Source organism: Theropithecus gelada, chromosome 16, assembly GCF_003255815.1.
Source record: "Theropithecus gelada isolate Dixy chromosome 16, Tgel_1.0, whole genome shotgun sequence".
Classification (NCBI taxonomy): domain Eukaryota; kingdom Metazoa; phylum Chordata; class Mammalia; order Primates; family Cercopithecidae; genus Theropithecus; species Theropithecus gelada.
Genome location: NC_037684.1, coordinates 70,648,348 through 70,662,049, shown reverse-complemented (window position 1 = coordinate 70,662,049; position 13,702 = coordinate 70,648,348). Strand labels below are relative to the sequence as shown.

At 45.7% G+C, this 13,702-nt stretch overlaps 1 protein-coding gene across 1 annotated transcript in view; it reads right to left on the bottom strand.

Moving 5' to 3' along the window:
* Positions 1–875: 875 nt before the first annotated feature.
* HS3ST3B1 (heparan sulfate-glucosamine 3-sulfotransferase 3B1) overlaps positions 876–13,702 on the bottom strand; it is a 50,329-nt gene continuing 37,502 nt past the window's right edge. The window contains exon 2 of the mRNA XM_025363685.1: positions 876–5,255. Within this exon, the coding sequence (XP_025219470.1) occupies positions 4,637–5,255 (619 nt within the window). The 3' untranslated portion in view covers positions 876–4,636. The remainder of the gene's footprint in view (positions 5,256–13,702) is intronic.

The window sequence follows — 13,702 nt, the reverse complement described above, 5'->3', positions numbered from 1 at the left end:
AATGCTGCGGGGCGCGGTGGCTCAAGCCTGTAATCCCAGCACTTTGGGAGGCCGAGGCGGGCGGATCACGAGGTCAGGAGATCAAGACGTCCTGGCGAACACGGTGAAACCCCGTCTCTATAAAAATACAAAAAAATTAGCCGGGTGTGGTGGCGGGCGCCTGTAGTCCCAGCTTCTAGGGAGGCTGAGGCAGGAGAATGACTTGAACCCGGGAGGCGGCGGAACTTGCAGTGAGCCAGGATCGCGCCACTGCACTCCAGCCTGGGCGACAGAGCGAGACTCCGTCTCAAAAAAAAAAAAAAAAAAAAGACACAGAAATGCTGCCTCATCTGAGTCCTTTCTGTCTCTGTCTTGCAGATAAGGATCTCCACCTAACAGAAGAACACTCTGTAAAAGTGAGAAGAGAAGGCAACTATTATCAAAATCCACCCAGCCATAGGAGCTGTGCTCACATTGCACCTGTCGTGTGACATGTGGCTGCCCATGCACACGAACCTGTGGCACTGAAAGACTAGGGCAGGCAGCGGCTTCAGTATTCTTGGAATCCTGTGTCATGGACAGCACTTCCTGGGGGCTGCGGGGAAGCTCCACCGGGGCACATGAGCCCCTCTCTCCGATCTTGTCTTCAGAGTCATTTATTTAAAAAAAAAAAAAAAATCCACCCTAAATGCTTGTGGATTAGTTGTATATTGGATTGCACCCTTTAAAATCTGAAAGATCAGCCGGCCCTCAGAATGACTCTGTGTGTGTGTGTGTGTGTGTGTGTGTGTGTGTGTGTGTGTGTAAGTGCGCATGCGCGCATATGGGATTATTAAATAAAACCTTGCTACCTTGTCTTTCTGTAATACTTAAGAAGACATAAAGGTGCCCACATGTTGGCAAAATATATTTTATTTGTTCATACAAAGAAATAGTATGAATTACCAGAATTTCATTTGCCTAGAAACATCTTTCTCTGTGTAAAATTAATTTGTGTTATACATAGGACAAAATACTTGATTTAATTTTTTGTACATATTGGCTATCCTAACATCCAAGTTATAAAAGACATACTGCTAGAGTTTGCACAGTATTTTAGATTACTGGGTTGAATGAGACTCAGGGATAAATTAATGTCACAAAAGTGAAAAACCATCTAACCACACCTTTTAAGTTTTATTGGCCATCCTTTTGACAAGCTGAAAAGAAAAGTCACATTAGCTTCCGTGTCAGCGTCTTAGGTATGTACTGTTTCTAGTATACTGGAACCTTCCATTATCCTTTTTTACAAAAATATCCTGGCAGGATCTGAAACTGTTTCTCCAAATGTCTAAAATGTATCTGTCACTCAAAATGACCCCCAAAGAGAATCTTGGGAAGAAAACAATTTCTCCTCCTCCGTCATCCAATTAAGTATTTGTTAAACAGTCACTACACTTAAAATACCTTTCCAGGTACCACCTACTAAGTTAACAGACTACTGTTCAAACACCGCAAAGAAAGCATGAACTAGATAGAAACAAGAAAAACCTCCCAATTTTTTTTTGTTGAACTTTTTGTTTGTTTTTAAATGAGAAAAGAAACAAAACTGAGGGAAAAAAAAATAAAGTATTCCAATGAATATCAGAGCTTTTCCTGTAAATTGGAGGAAGCCCAAAACACATGCCAGGACAAATTGCCGAAACAGAAAAGGGTGTTTGTCTTCTGGTAGCTAAAAAGTTAAGCTTGGTGGTCTTGCAGATTGCTAGAACAGGGAGAAATCTAAGGCTTACGTTACCTAACTTCCACAGGAGGAAGATGACCGTCAGATGACGGGGTGCAAGCTCCGGCAGATGCTGCCACCAGATCTGTCAGGAACTTTAAGCCATGAGACCCTTATGAGGAGATGTACATGATGTTTGATTTGTCTTACATAGAAAAACTTGCTGTATTCCATCCGTACTAATTATGGACATCTGTTGGAATTCAAGGATTTGACCCAGAATAGAATTTTGACTCACTTCAGTGTTCATGACTAAATGACCCTCCTTCTACCAGAAAAATTTCCTGTTTCAGTTTTAAGGCAGGGAATAAAGAACTTAATAAAACATTGTCCAGCTTGGAAAGAGGGCGGGGCCCTGAAGGGGAGGGAAAAGCTCCTGCGTGTTTTCCTATGGCTTTGTTGCATACTCTTCTCTCAACTCTTCCGTAGTTCCACATCGACAGCCGCATCAGACCATCCGAGTGGTCAGAAATTAGGGCAAGACCAGGTAAAAGACTTGGATACTGCCTTTTACTTCAAGCCAAGTTATGCTGTAAACTGAAAAGAGGTGTTCTCAGTTTGATTTCAAATAAATGAAAAAATGCACGACCAATTAGCACCCTTTTGCAGGTGTTTTTCACACCCACTCATCAAGAAGGCAGAACCACACTATGATTCGGGTATTTCCCTAAGTGCAGGTCCCACATTACTTTCTGGAGACAGTGGAAAAGCTAAGAAATGGATATAGCATTGGAGAACAGGGAGAAACCTGACATGCGCAGATCCCCCATGAGCTTCCTCCAAAACAGAACTTACACAATGATGGTTTGGCTGCTAAGTGTAAGCTAGTTAGATGTAGGCTAAAACTTTTGGGCAAATACAAACCGGATTTTCAAGACATCACTTAAAGACCAGTGACATCTCTGATCAATTTCCAAAAATGAATTATCTTTTCCTCTTTTCATACAATGTTTCTTATACTATCAGGCAAGTGATCCCATACAACATACAGAAGCGTCCTTTGTAACTATCTCATCCCAACCATTTTGACAATATGTATATCTTCCCACATATTCCTTGATGGAAGTATAACTGAAATCACAATTCTTTTACGGTAGACGCATTCTGGTTTTAAAGGTTTAAAAAACTGAGGTTAAATTAAACATGTCATTATGTGATATTGCTATATGTTTAACCAACTGTCCCTGTATTACTATATGGCTACTCAATTGCCACTATATTGCTATCTGGTTACCCAACTGTTATAAACCAACAGAGAGGCACAGGGAGAGCATTCTGCACATCAGTGACAGTGCTGCTAACCCTTCTGTCAAGACCTGGCTAAAACAAGGGACAGCTGTATGAGCATCAGGTTCAAGGGTTTACAGGCAACATGGAGCCAGCTTTCCCAACTTTTTTTTTTTTTTTTTTTACAAGGGCCACTCTTCGTTCTTGCTGTTTGGCCACTGGCTACCACCCATATTATCACTCTGAGAGATCATTCTGAGATGAGCTAGGAATTCCAAAGACACATCAAGCTGAGGTGTCAGACTCCCTTCCTCTGCCAGGCTGCCTGTCCTTTTGAGGCCTTTGTCTCTTCTGCCTATTGAGGCTGTGAGCCTGCTGCCCAACACTGGCTGGCTCTGTACCTAGCAGCACCTTGGTAGACACTGATGCCGAGGGACACAGCTGACCCCTCTGAGTCTCGACACCCAGCGCCCTTGGTTTGTGCCGGCGGCTCTGCTAGCCTACGGGATTCTTTGGTGTGTCAAAGCAGAACTGTCTGCCTGGGGAACGCAGCATGGTGTAGTTTCATACAAATTAAAGGAGATCATCTTGATTTCTAAAGCAGCACCCAAGCATCTCACACATGTGACCTTGGAAAGAAGGGGCAACAATCTGCATACACTTCAAACTGGTTAATGAACCAGGGAATGGAGCAGAGGAGGATACAGGGCCATCCTTCAAAAATCAAAAGCTGAAGTCAATGGACCCTAGCAATCTGACTCTAAAAGGATGTGGATAGCGGGCGCAGTGGCTCACGCCTGTAATCCCAGCACTTTGGGAGGCCAAGGCAGGCGGATCACCTGAGGTCGGGAGTTCGAGACCAGCCTGACCAACATGGAGAAACCCTGTCTCTACTAAAAATACAAAATTAGCCAGGTGTGGTGGTGCATGCCTGTAACCCCAACTACTTGGGAGGTTGAGACAGGAGAATTGCTTGAACTGGGAGGCGGAGGTTGTGGTTAGCCCATATTGCGCCATTGCACTCCAGCCTGGGCAACAAGAATAAGACTCCATCTCCAAAAAATAAAATAAAATAAAATAAAGGATGTGGATGTCCTTGTAAAGGGAGTGAGAGATCCCTCCATGTACTGAATGGAGGTGGGGACAGAACCCTAGCCCTGTGGCTTTCAGGCTACATCATTGGACCCACATCTGCAAGGAGGCTGCTACATGAGGTCCGCCCTTCAAAATACAGCCCTGTTGAGGCAGCTCAGCGTTCCTAGGAGGTACACAGGCAGGAAGAGACAGGGAAGCTGGAATGGGAGACCCAAGACAAGACAAGGAGGCAGCAACTGGAGAACTCAGACGGTGACTGAAGGCTGAATACCCGTAACAACAAAAATCTCAAGTTGTGCTTTTCTTTGTTTTAAATATAACAGGTAGGGGAGAAGAAAGAAATGGAAGCACCATCAATTGTGAGGAAGAGAACAACATTTTAGAGTTAAACACTTTGGAATGTTAACAGATTATGAAGCTAACTCTCTCAAGAGTGTGGCTAGGCAGCTTAGTGAATTAATTGCTTATGAATTAAAAATAAATTATTATAAAATAGATTTCTGTACATTTTACATACATATAATCTCTGTCAATAGATAAGCCACGTGGGTAAGGTACACAGCCCTGGTCTGTTCAATCCCAGCCAAAGTCGTGCCCGGTCATCTGGTAGAACTTGAGGTTGAAAGGCCGGTAGAACTCGCGCAGCCTGCGCACCACCTCGCGGTCGATCTCAGGGTGGGTCCTGCCCTTGGTCTTGCCCAGGCAGTGGGGCCGGCTGCTGCCCTCCGCCTTCTTCAGGCAGGGGAAGCCCTTGGTCTTGTTGAAGTAGAAGTGCTTGTCCGTGATGATCCGCTTGAGGCCCAGGAAGTCCTGCACGCGGCCCAGCTCGCCGGCCGGGTCGCTGATGAGCCGCTCGCCGCTCACGAAGAGCATCTGGCGGATGGGGAAGTGGCGCAGCCAGTGCTCCAGGTGCTTGGCGTAGATGCCGATCTGGATGGCGCTCCACGACGTGTCGATGAGGCCCGTCGTCCTGTTTTTGAACGTCAAGCTCTCGAAGGTGGGGATGTCGGGCCGCTTGGACAGCGTCTGTGTGTAGTCCGAGATGGCCCTGGTCACCGGGTCCCGCACCACCACGATGAGCTTGGTGTCCTTGGACATGGCCGAGATGCGCGCGGGCGCCTCCCGCGTGACGAAGTAACTGGGCGTCTTCTCCATGGTGATCTGCCCGTCCAGGGTTCTGGGCATCAGGTCCCTGAGAAAAGCAAGCAAACAAACCGGGGTCAGAAGGTGACGCCTCTCTGGCCACACGTCTTAAGGTCACCACTTCTAATCCCAGCTCCCTCTTATTTCTGGAAGCAGTGGTAGAAACATGTAAAAATGCAAGAGGAACTTTAGAGATGAAAGGTACATTAGCATCCCACCTGGTTTGGAGGGCAGGTACCATCTACCGGAAACATGAAGGCCCCTTCACCAAGGTTGAAAGAGCAAGCTACTTGTTTCTCTAAGATCCTCTCGTGGGTATAACCTTCCCTTATTTTCGCAGCTTTCAGATTGCCCCAAGCATCTCGTGCCAAAATACAAAAGACTTTGGCCTCTGATAAGTGCCTTTCCTAAAAATATAGCACCCAGGACTCCCAGAGATTTCACTGTCCATGAGTCCTGCCGCTAGTCCGCCTTCCCACACTTGCCAAACCCAGGCAAATGTGCCCTGGACACCGGAAGGAAAACATCCCTCGGGTCCAGCCCAGTTGTTCCAGGTTTATCACAGTGACTGCTGACAAAGCCTTTACTCCACAAAGCAACAAAGCACACAGCAGTCAAAAAATTCGGTGACATCAGGTAAGTAAACTGATACAAACATGCCACGAGAAAGTTCCCAAGACACAGTTCTAGAAACCTCCAAAAATGCTTTAGAGGGGATACTATGCTCACTACTTGGGTGACGGGATCAATGGTACCCCAAATATCAGCATCATGCAATATGCCCATGTAACAAATACCTGCATGTGTATCCCTTGAATTTAAAACAAAAGTTGAAATTATAAACAACAATTTAAAAAAAGAAAAAAAAAAAACGGGCTGGGTACAGTGGCTCACACCATTAATCCCAGCATTTTGGGAGGCAGAGGCGGGCAGATCACCTGAGGTCAGGAGATTGAGACCAGCCTGGACAAAATGGAGAAACTCAGTCTCTACTAAAAGCTAAAAAGAAATTATCCGGACGTGGTGGTGCATGTCTGGAATCCCAGCTACTTGGGAGGCTGAACAGAAGAATTGCTGGAACCAGGGAATCAGAGGTTGCAGCAAGTCGAGATGGTGCTATTGCACTCCCACCCGGGCAACAAGAGCGAAATCCTGTCTCAAAAAAAGAAAAAAAAAAAAAAAAAGGCTGGGTGCGGCGGCTCACGCCTGCAATCCCAACACTTTGGGAGGCCGAGGCTGGCGGATCACGAGGTCAAGAGATCGAGACCATCTTGGCTAACACGATGAAACCCCATCTCTACTAAAAATGCAAAAAATTAGCCAGGCGTGGTGGCGGGCGTCTGTAGTCCCAGCTACTCAGGAGGCTGAGACAGGAGAATGGCGTAAATCCGGGAGGTGCAGCTTGCAGTGAGCCGAGATCGGGCCACTGCACTCCAGCCTGGGCAACAAAAAACAAACAACAACAACAAAAAAATTAAATGAGGTTAGATCTAGCAATCTCATTTCTGGATATATATATATATACAAAGGAATTGAAATTGGTATGTCAAAGAAATATCTGCATTTCCCTGTTCATTTTATAATAGCATTATTCAAAACTGACAAGATATGGAAGCCACTTAAGTGTCTATCAACAGAGAATAGATTTTTTAAGTGTAGTATATATGCACAATGAAATATTATACAGCCTTTAAAAAGAAGGAAATTCTGTCATTTGCAATAACATGAATGCAACTGTAAGACGTTATGTTAAGTGAAATAAATCAGCACAGAAAGACAATACTGTGTTATCTCATTTATATGTAGAATCTAAAAAAGTTGATCTCACAGAAAGAGAGTAAAAATGTGGTTACCAGAGGCTGGTTGGGGGATTAAAGGGAAGATGATGAAAGACAAGATGTTGATCAAGGGGTTCTAAGTTTCAGTTAGACTGGAGAAATAAGTTGTAGTGATCTATTTCACTGCACAGTGACCACAGTTAATAATAATGTATTGTGTATTTCAAAACTTCTACAAAAACAGATTTTCAAGTTTACCACACGCAAAAAACGATAAGTTGGTGAGGTGATGGATATGTTGATTTGCTTGATTGAATCTTTCTTTTTTTTTTTGAGACGGAGTCTCGCTCTGTCACCCAGGCTAGAGTGCAGTGGCATGGTCTCGGCTCACTGCAACCTCTGTCTCTCAGGTTCAAGCAATTCTCCTGCCTCAATCTCCTGAGTAGCTGGGACTACAGGCGCCCACAACCACGCCCAGCTAATTATTGTATTTTTAGTGGAGACGGGATTTCACCATGTTGGCCAGGATGGTCTCGATCTCCTGACCTTGTGATCTACCTGCCTCGGCCTCCCAAAGTGCTGGGATTAAAGGTGTGAGCCACTGCTCTTGGCCATTGATTAAACCTTTCTGGAATGTAAACGTAGATCAAAATATCATCTTGTACCCCCAAAATATGCACAATTATTTATTACAAATAATTTTTTTAAAAAAGGAAAAAAATTAAAGGAAAGTCATAAAGCTGACTCAGTTTAGCTTAAATTAGCTCCTTAAATTAGTTAAGGAATTTGGGCTCTAAAGTCAGACTGCCTGGGTTTAAATCCTGGCTCTACCACTTGTAAGTTACGTCACTTTGAATAATTTATTTAACTTTTCTGGGCTTCTTTTTCTCGTCCACAAAAATGGAGCTACCAATACGTATTCATGGAAGTTTAATGAGGATTAAACAATTAATCATTATAATATGATTAGAACACACCTGACATATGGAATATACTTGACAAATATCAGCCACTACTACTGTCATTATTATTATCATTATTAAGTTGCTCAATACACAGTCTATGGTATGTGATAGAACCAAAATTCAGCATATGTGTATAAGTGCTAGCGTGTATGCATCAAAAGGAGGTGTGTTATCTAAGTGGATACTAAGCTTTGGCCACAGATCTACAATCAGGCAAGTTATTATTTACAAGTCGGATCATTTCTTGTGTGCCTGCGATTATTCTAGATATCATGTTAGAGGCTATATCATCTATTAGCTATCTACTATGGAATAGAGATTTCTGATTGATTCCTGCCTAGGCACAGGAATTAAAGGGGGAAAAAAAAAAGACAATTTCCACATTATTTTTGACCAAATATTTACCTCTCAGTAAGGCATTCTAAGCTTCAAGCCATCTTAATCCACAGAGACCACAATTGCCCTGTCTAGCACTGATAGGGAAACCACAGAAACTTTATCACAGGAGACAGAAAAGGCAATTCTCTAGAGGGCAGGCACTCCTTCTTCCGGACTGCCAACAGGGAGTTTGAAGAAGGGTGTTTTTCCCTTAAGGAAGATTGCTCAGCAGCACTGCAGTCAGCCTTGGTTTAAGCTAAAGCTGGATTGACCCACTTTGCCCATTAACCACTTAAATTAATGTAGCAGTGTCATCAGCCTAATGTGGTTGAGGATTACAGAGAGTCTCGGCTCACAACTTATTTTGCATTTGACCAAAAAGCAGGTCAAGTCAGATAAGGCCCAACTTCTTTTTCCTCTGTGTTAAACCATCTGCAACTAGACGGTTTACAAGAGGTTAATATTCAGAATCAAAGCATTATCACCACGATTGACGGAATATACCAAACTCCAAGGTTCTTCAGGACCATTGCAGACAAGGGGGTTTAGGGGCATACTTCGTGTCAGTCTGACCTAGCATGGGCTTGGAAGTCAGGCCACCGAGTTTGACTCTCAGCACCTCCATTTACTAAGGTGTGTGACCTTGGGGGATACCATCACTTAATCTGTTCATGTTGCAGTTTTCTCATCTGAATTAAAAAAAAAAAAAAAAAAAAAAGATGATGTTTGCCTCCCAGGGCTTTTGAAAGAACTGCAAAGTTAGCTTTGGTACCCAGCCTGGTACCTAGTAGGCTGTTAGAAAAATGTTATCAATTATCTTCTGTTGACAGGATCTTGGAAAGGATGTAAGGAAGCAAGGTTTTTGCGCAGGGGACTTGTCACTCATTCAGTTCTACCCCACAGTGGGGCAATGAGGGAGGTTTGGCTCCTGGAAGAGGCTAAGTGCAGGAATGCTGGATTCCGCTTTCAGCCTGCCTGGGGTCCACAACCTTCCCTGAACTCTGCAGCCGGAATTTCCTCACTGGCCCTAAAGAAGGGTTTGTCAGTAGCTGAACAGAATGCTAAATTGGCAATTGTGTATAAGAAACCACATAATAAAGCTAGTAAAAAGGAAATGAGAGATCAACCATAAATAAAGATTCCCTGAGCTGTGGGCAGATTTACTGTGCTCGACCGCCTGCTGGTCCCCTCAACCATATAAGAGCCCCTCTCCCCAGGACAGTCTGGTGTTTGTCTACATGTGTCAGAAAGCACTCAAGGAGCCTCAGAATTTATTTTGATTATTGTCAAAATAACCGAGCCAGGGGAACTACTGCTGTGACAAAGAGACTTCTAAGCCCTTGTCCAGTGGAGGCTCTGGGGCTGCTCTCCCCTCAGCATGCCTGGGTGCAGACAAGCAGTGGCTGAGAAGTGAGATCCACAACAGAATTTATCATTTTGGCAAATGCCTCCTGAGCCCTCTCCAGAGGCTTCCCGGGACACATCTGTAGTAGGCGCTGGGCTCAGACCCTGGCATCTCCCAGCATGCCCCTGTGGATCCATCTGTTACAGAAAAAAATTACTCAGCCGGGCTCGGTGGCTCACGCCTGGAATCCCAGCACTTTAGGAGGCCGAGGTGGGTGTTCACTTGAGGTCAGGAGTTCGAGACCAGCCTGGCCAACATGGTGAAACCCCATCTCTCCTAAAAATACAAAAATGAGCTGAGCATGGTGGCACACATGCCTGTAATCCTGGCTACTCGGGAGGCTGAGACAGGAGAATCTCTTGAGCCTGGGAGGCGGAGGTTGCAGTGAGCTGAGATTGCGCCATGGCACTCCAGCCTGGGCAACAGGGCGAGACTCTGTCTCAAAAGAAAAAAAAAAATTAAAAATTAGTCAATCACGCTTGTTAAATCACAGTAGCAAAGACTTTATTCAGGACCATCGTGATCGGTATAGAGATCCACTGCAATGGAGTCTTGCAGTGACGGGGAGACAGACTGGCCTCAACTCAGAACACAGCATGGGCAAGCGGGGTTTATAACCAAGGATCAGGGTGGAGTCAGTGGGTAGAAAATTATTACGATGTGCCATGAGGGATAAGGGAAATTCTGGCTAAACCGATCTAATGGGACTCTCTCTGAAGACAGGCCAAAGTGACCAGACATCACCTGGGGGCTGGTGGAGGCTGAGGAGCCTGATAAGATATCAAGGGTGAGGAGTTCATGCTAAAATGACTTATCGGGGCCTTTGCTAAGACTGGGTTTTACAAGGAAGTGCACAGGGGTCATGGGAGAAGGTTCAGGAGGTAGACTAAAGTTTGGTCAAGCAAAGAACCTTTGTCACATCAAGTGAGAAGCATGGCAGGCCTGAGAAGTGTGTGAACGGCTCCTGGCACAGACCCATCCAGGCAAGTCCCTCTTTGCCCCTTTGGCTGCTCTTCTTCCGCCACCCTCACCCCACCACCACGCAGTCCTGGAGTCAAGTTCTTTCCATTCACTAACTGGGCACACCTTCCTCTTCCTCCGCCCCTCCTCTAGGCATGCGTTCCTGCCCTCACTCTCAGAAACCTCTCTGATCTCAACAGTGGCACAGAGAAGAAAGGATGAGGATGTGGCCTAGGGTGAGACCCCCTCACATGAAATCTGTGTGCCCATCCCAGCAACCTCAACAGCCTGTCCAGCCCCAGGCTGGCCTCTACAGTGAGCATATGATGCAGGTTAATGGAGTCACTCATTATGAAAGCCAGTTTCTCAAAGGGATAGTCAGAGCTCATAATTATATAGCGCCCTGGAGCTTGCGAACTTTCACCTGCTTTATCACCTACTTGAGCGCCTTTGTGGTAGTTACTGTAATCTCCAATTCAAATGAAGACACTGAGTCTAAGGAGATGGGTCACCAGCTGCAGGTCAGAGAGTTGGGACGTGTAGTCAGCTCTCCTGATGGGCCTCCTTCCATTCATGATGATCCTCTCTCTTAACCCACCTCTGCTTCTTCTTAATATGATTTAGAACATGTAGAGCTACACACCTGTCCTCTCTTTAAATAGATTTCTGTATTTTTTTCTTTCATTCATAGATTAGTGGCCTAATCGGTATTTCAGTGCTAATCAGATCACTGCCGATCATAACTGTTCAAATAGGCCTCCAATTTCGAAACAATAAGGTTCTTTGGTTTACATGTTCCCATTGTTAACTGCCTTCTACGGGGCCTGGAAAATTACCAATCATTGCAACAGCACCTCCTCTCCAGCAATGCTGCCTCACCTCTTCTTCCCCTCTTTACCACGTGGGCAGGAAGGGATAGCTTTTTGAAAAGCACATAAATCTGGCACATATCACTAATAGATGTCTGTGAGGCCGATGGGGCTAGACAGCAATCTCCAGTCCAAAGCTAAGGAAGACACAATGCTCACAGCCCACGACAGTATTCCTTGGGACGAGCCTAGGAGATACTATCCAGATATGTGTGCCCACATGAACACAGGGTGACAGAACCCAAGACAGATCCTACTTCTTCAATTAAACCTAAGGGCAAAGCAGGCTTGTCACCCCATTAAGGTTTGGGGATGACAAGCACAGTGAACTTCCAGGACCACCAGTGGCCTCAAAAAACTGGGCCATAGTGCATGATTCTGAGAACCAGGAGGATTTGGAGTATTTCAGGCTTTCAATTTGTTTAAGGATATTTCAAGAAAGGTATTAAGCCAGGCTGGGTGTGGTGGCTCACACCTGTAATCCCAGCACTATGGGAGGCCGAGGCAGCTAGATCACCTGAGGTCAGGAGTTCGAGACCAGCCTGGCCAACATGGTGAAACCTCGTCTCTAGTAAAAATACAAAAATTAGTCAGGCGTAGTGACTCCCACCTGTAATCCCAGCTACTTGGGAGGCTAAGAAAGGAGAATCACTTGAACCTGAGAGATGGAGGTTGCAGTGAGCCGAGATGGTGCCATTGCACTCCAGCCTGGGCAACAAGAGCAAAACTGCGTCTCAAAAAAACAAACAAAAACAAAGAAAGGTATATGGGCCAGGCGCGGTGGCTCATGCCTGTAATCCCAGCACTTTGGGAGGCCAAGGTGGGTCGGATCACGAGGTCAGGAGATCGAGGCCATCCTGGTCAACATGGTGAAACCCCATCTCTACTAAAATAAAAAAATTAGCCGGGCGTGGTGGCGTGCACCTGTAGTCCCAGTTACTCAGGAGGCTGAGGCAGGGGAAATCATTTGAACCCGAGAGGTGGAGGTTGCAGTGAGGTGAGATTGCACCACTGCACTCCAGCCTGGTGACAGAACAAGACTCTGTCTCAAAAAAAAAAAAAGGTATATGCCACCTCTGTGGCACTCAGTTTCATCCTAGTTGCATTTTATTTTATTTTTTATTTTTATTTTTATTTTTTGAGACGGAGTCTTGCTCTGTCACCCAGGCTGGAGTGCAGTGGCCAGATCTCAGCTCACTGCAAGCTCCGCCTCCCGGGTTCACGCCATTCTCTTGCTTCATGTTAGCCAGGATGGTCTTGATCTCCTGACCTCGCGATCCGCCCGTCTCAGCCTCCCAAAGTGCTGGGATTACAGGCTTGAGCCACGGTGCCCGGCCCTTAGTTGCATTTTAAATCATGTAGGGTGCTTTCAACCAGCATTAAATGTCTGGTCCCTCCCCACACCCATTGAATCAGGCCCCGGATGGGTGGGGCTTCAACATGGGATTATTTTAGATGATTCTAATGTGCGACCAGGACTGGAAACCATTATGCTGTGGTATCTGTGGGCCTGGAACTTGTCATGATCTAGTCATTTATTCTGCTGATATTCACATGTGCACCTAAGTGGAGGTACTATGTGGGTATAGAAGTCCACCATTGTGGGGGAAAAAAGTGAGAAAACAACATTGTCAGCAAAACTGAAACTTGTTCAGCTAATCCAAGACTAGCTATTTGAGTTAAGGCTAGAGGAGTGAGGGTCACACGCTCAGATGCCTGTAGACCACCTCCCAGGGCCAGTGAGGGCTTGTGTCCTGATGGTCTACAAACTGCAGAGAAAAGAAAAGCATTCCAATCAGGCANAGCTCACTGCAAGCTCCGCCTCCCGGGTTCACGCCATTCTCTTGCTTCATGTTAGCCAGGATGGTCTTGATCTCCTGACCTCGCGATCCGCCCGTCTCAGCCTCCCAAAGTGCTGGGATTACAGGCTTGAGCCACGGTGCCCGGCCCTTAGTTGCATTTTAAATCATGTAGGGTGCTTTCAACCAGCATTAAATGTCTGGTCCCTCCCCACACCCATTGAATCAGGCCCCGGATGGGTGGGGCTTCAACATGGGATTATTTTAGATGATTCTAATGTGCGACCAGGACTGGAAACCATTATGCTGTGGTATCTGTGGGCCTGGAACTTGTCATGATCT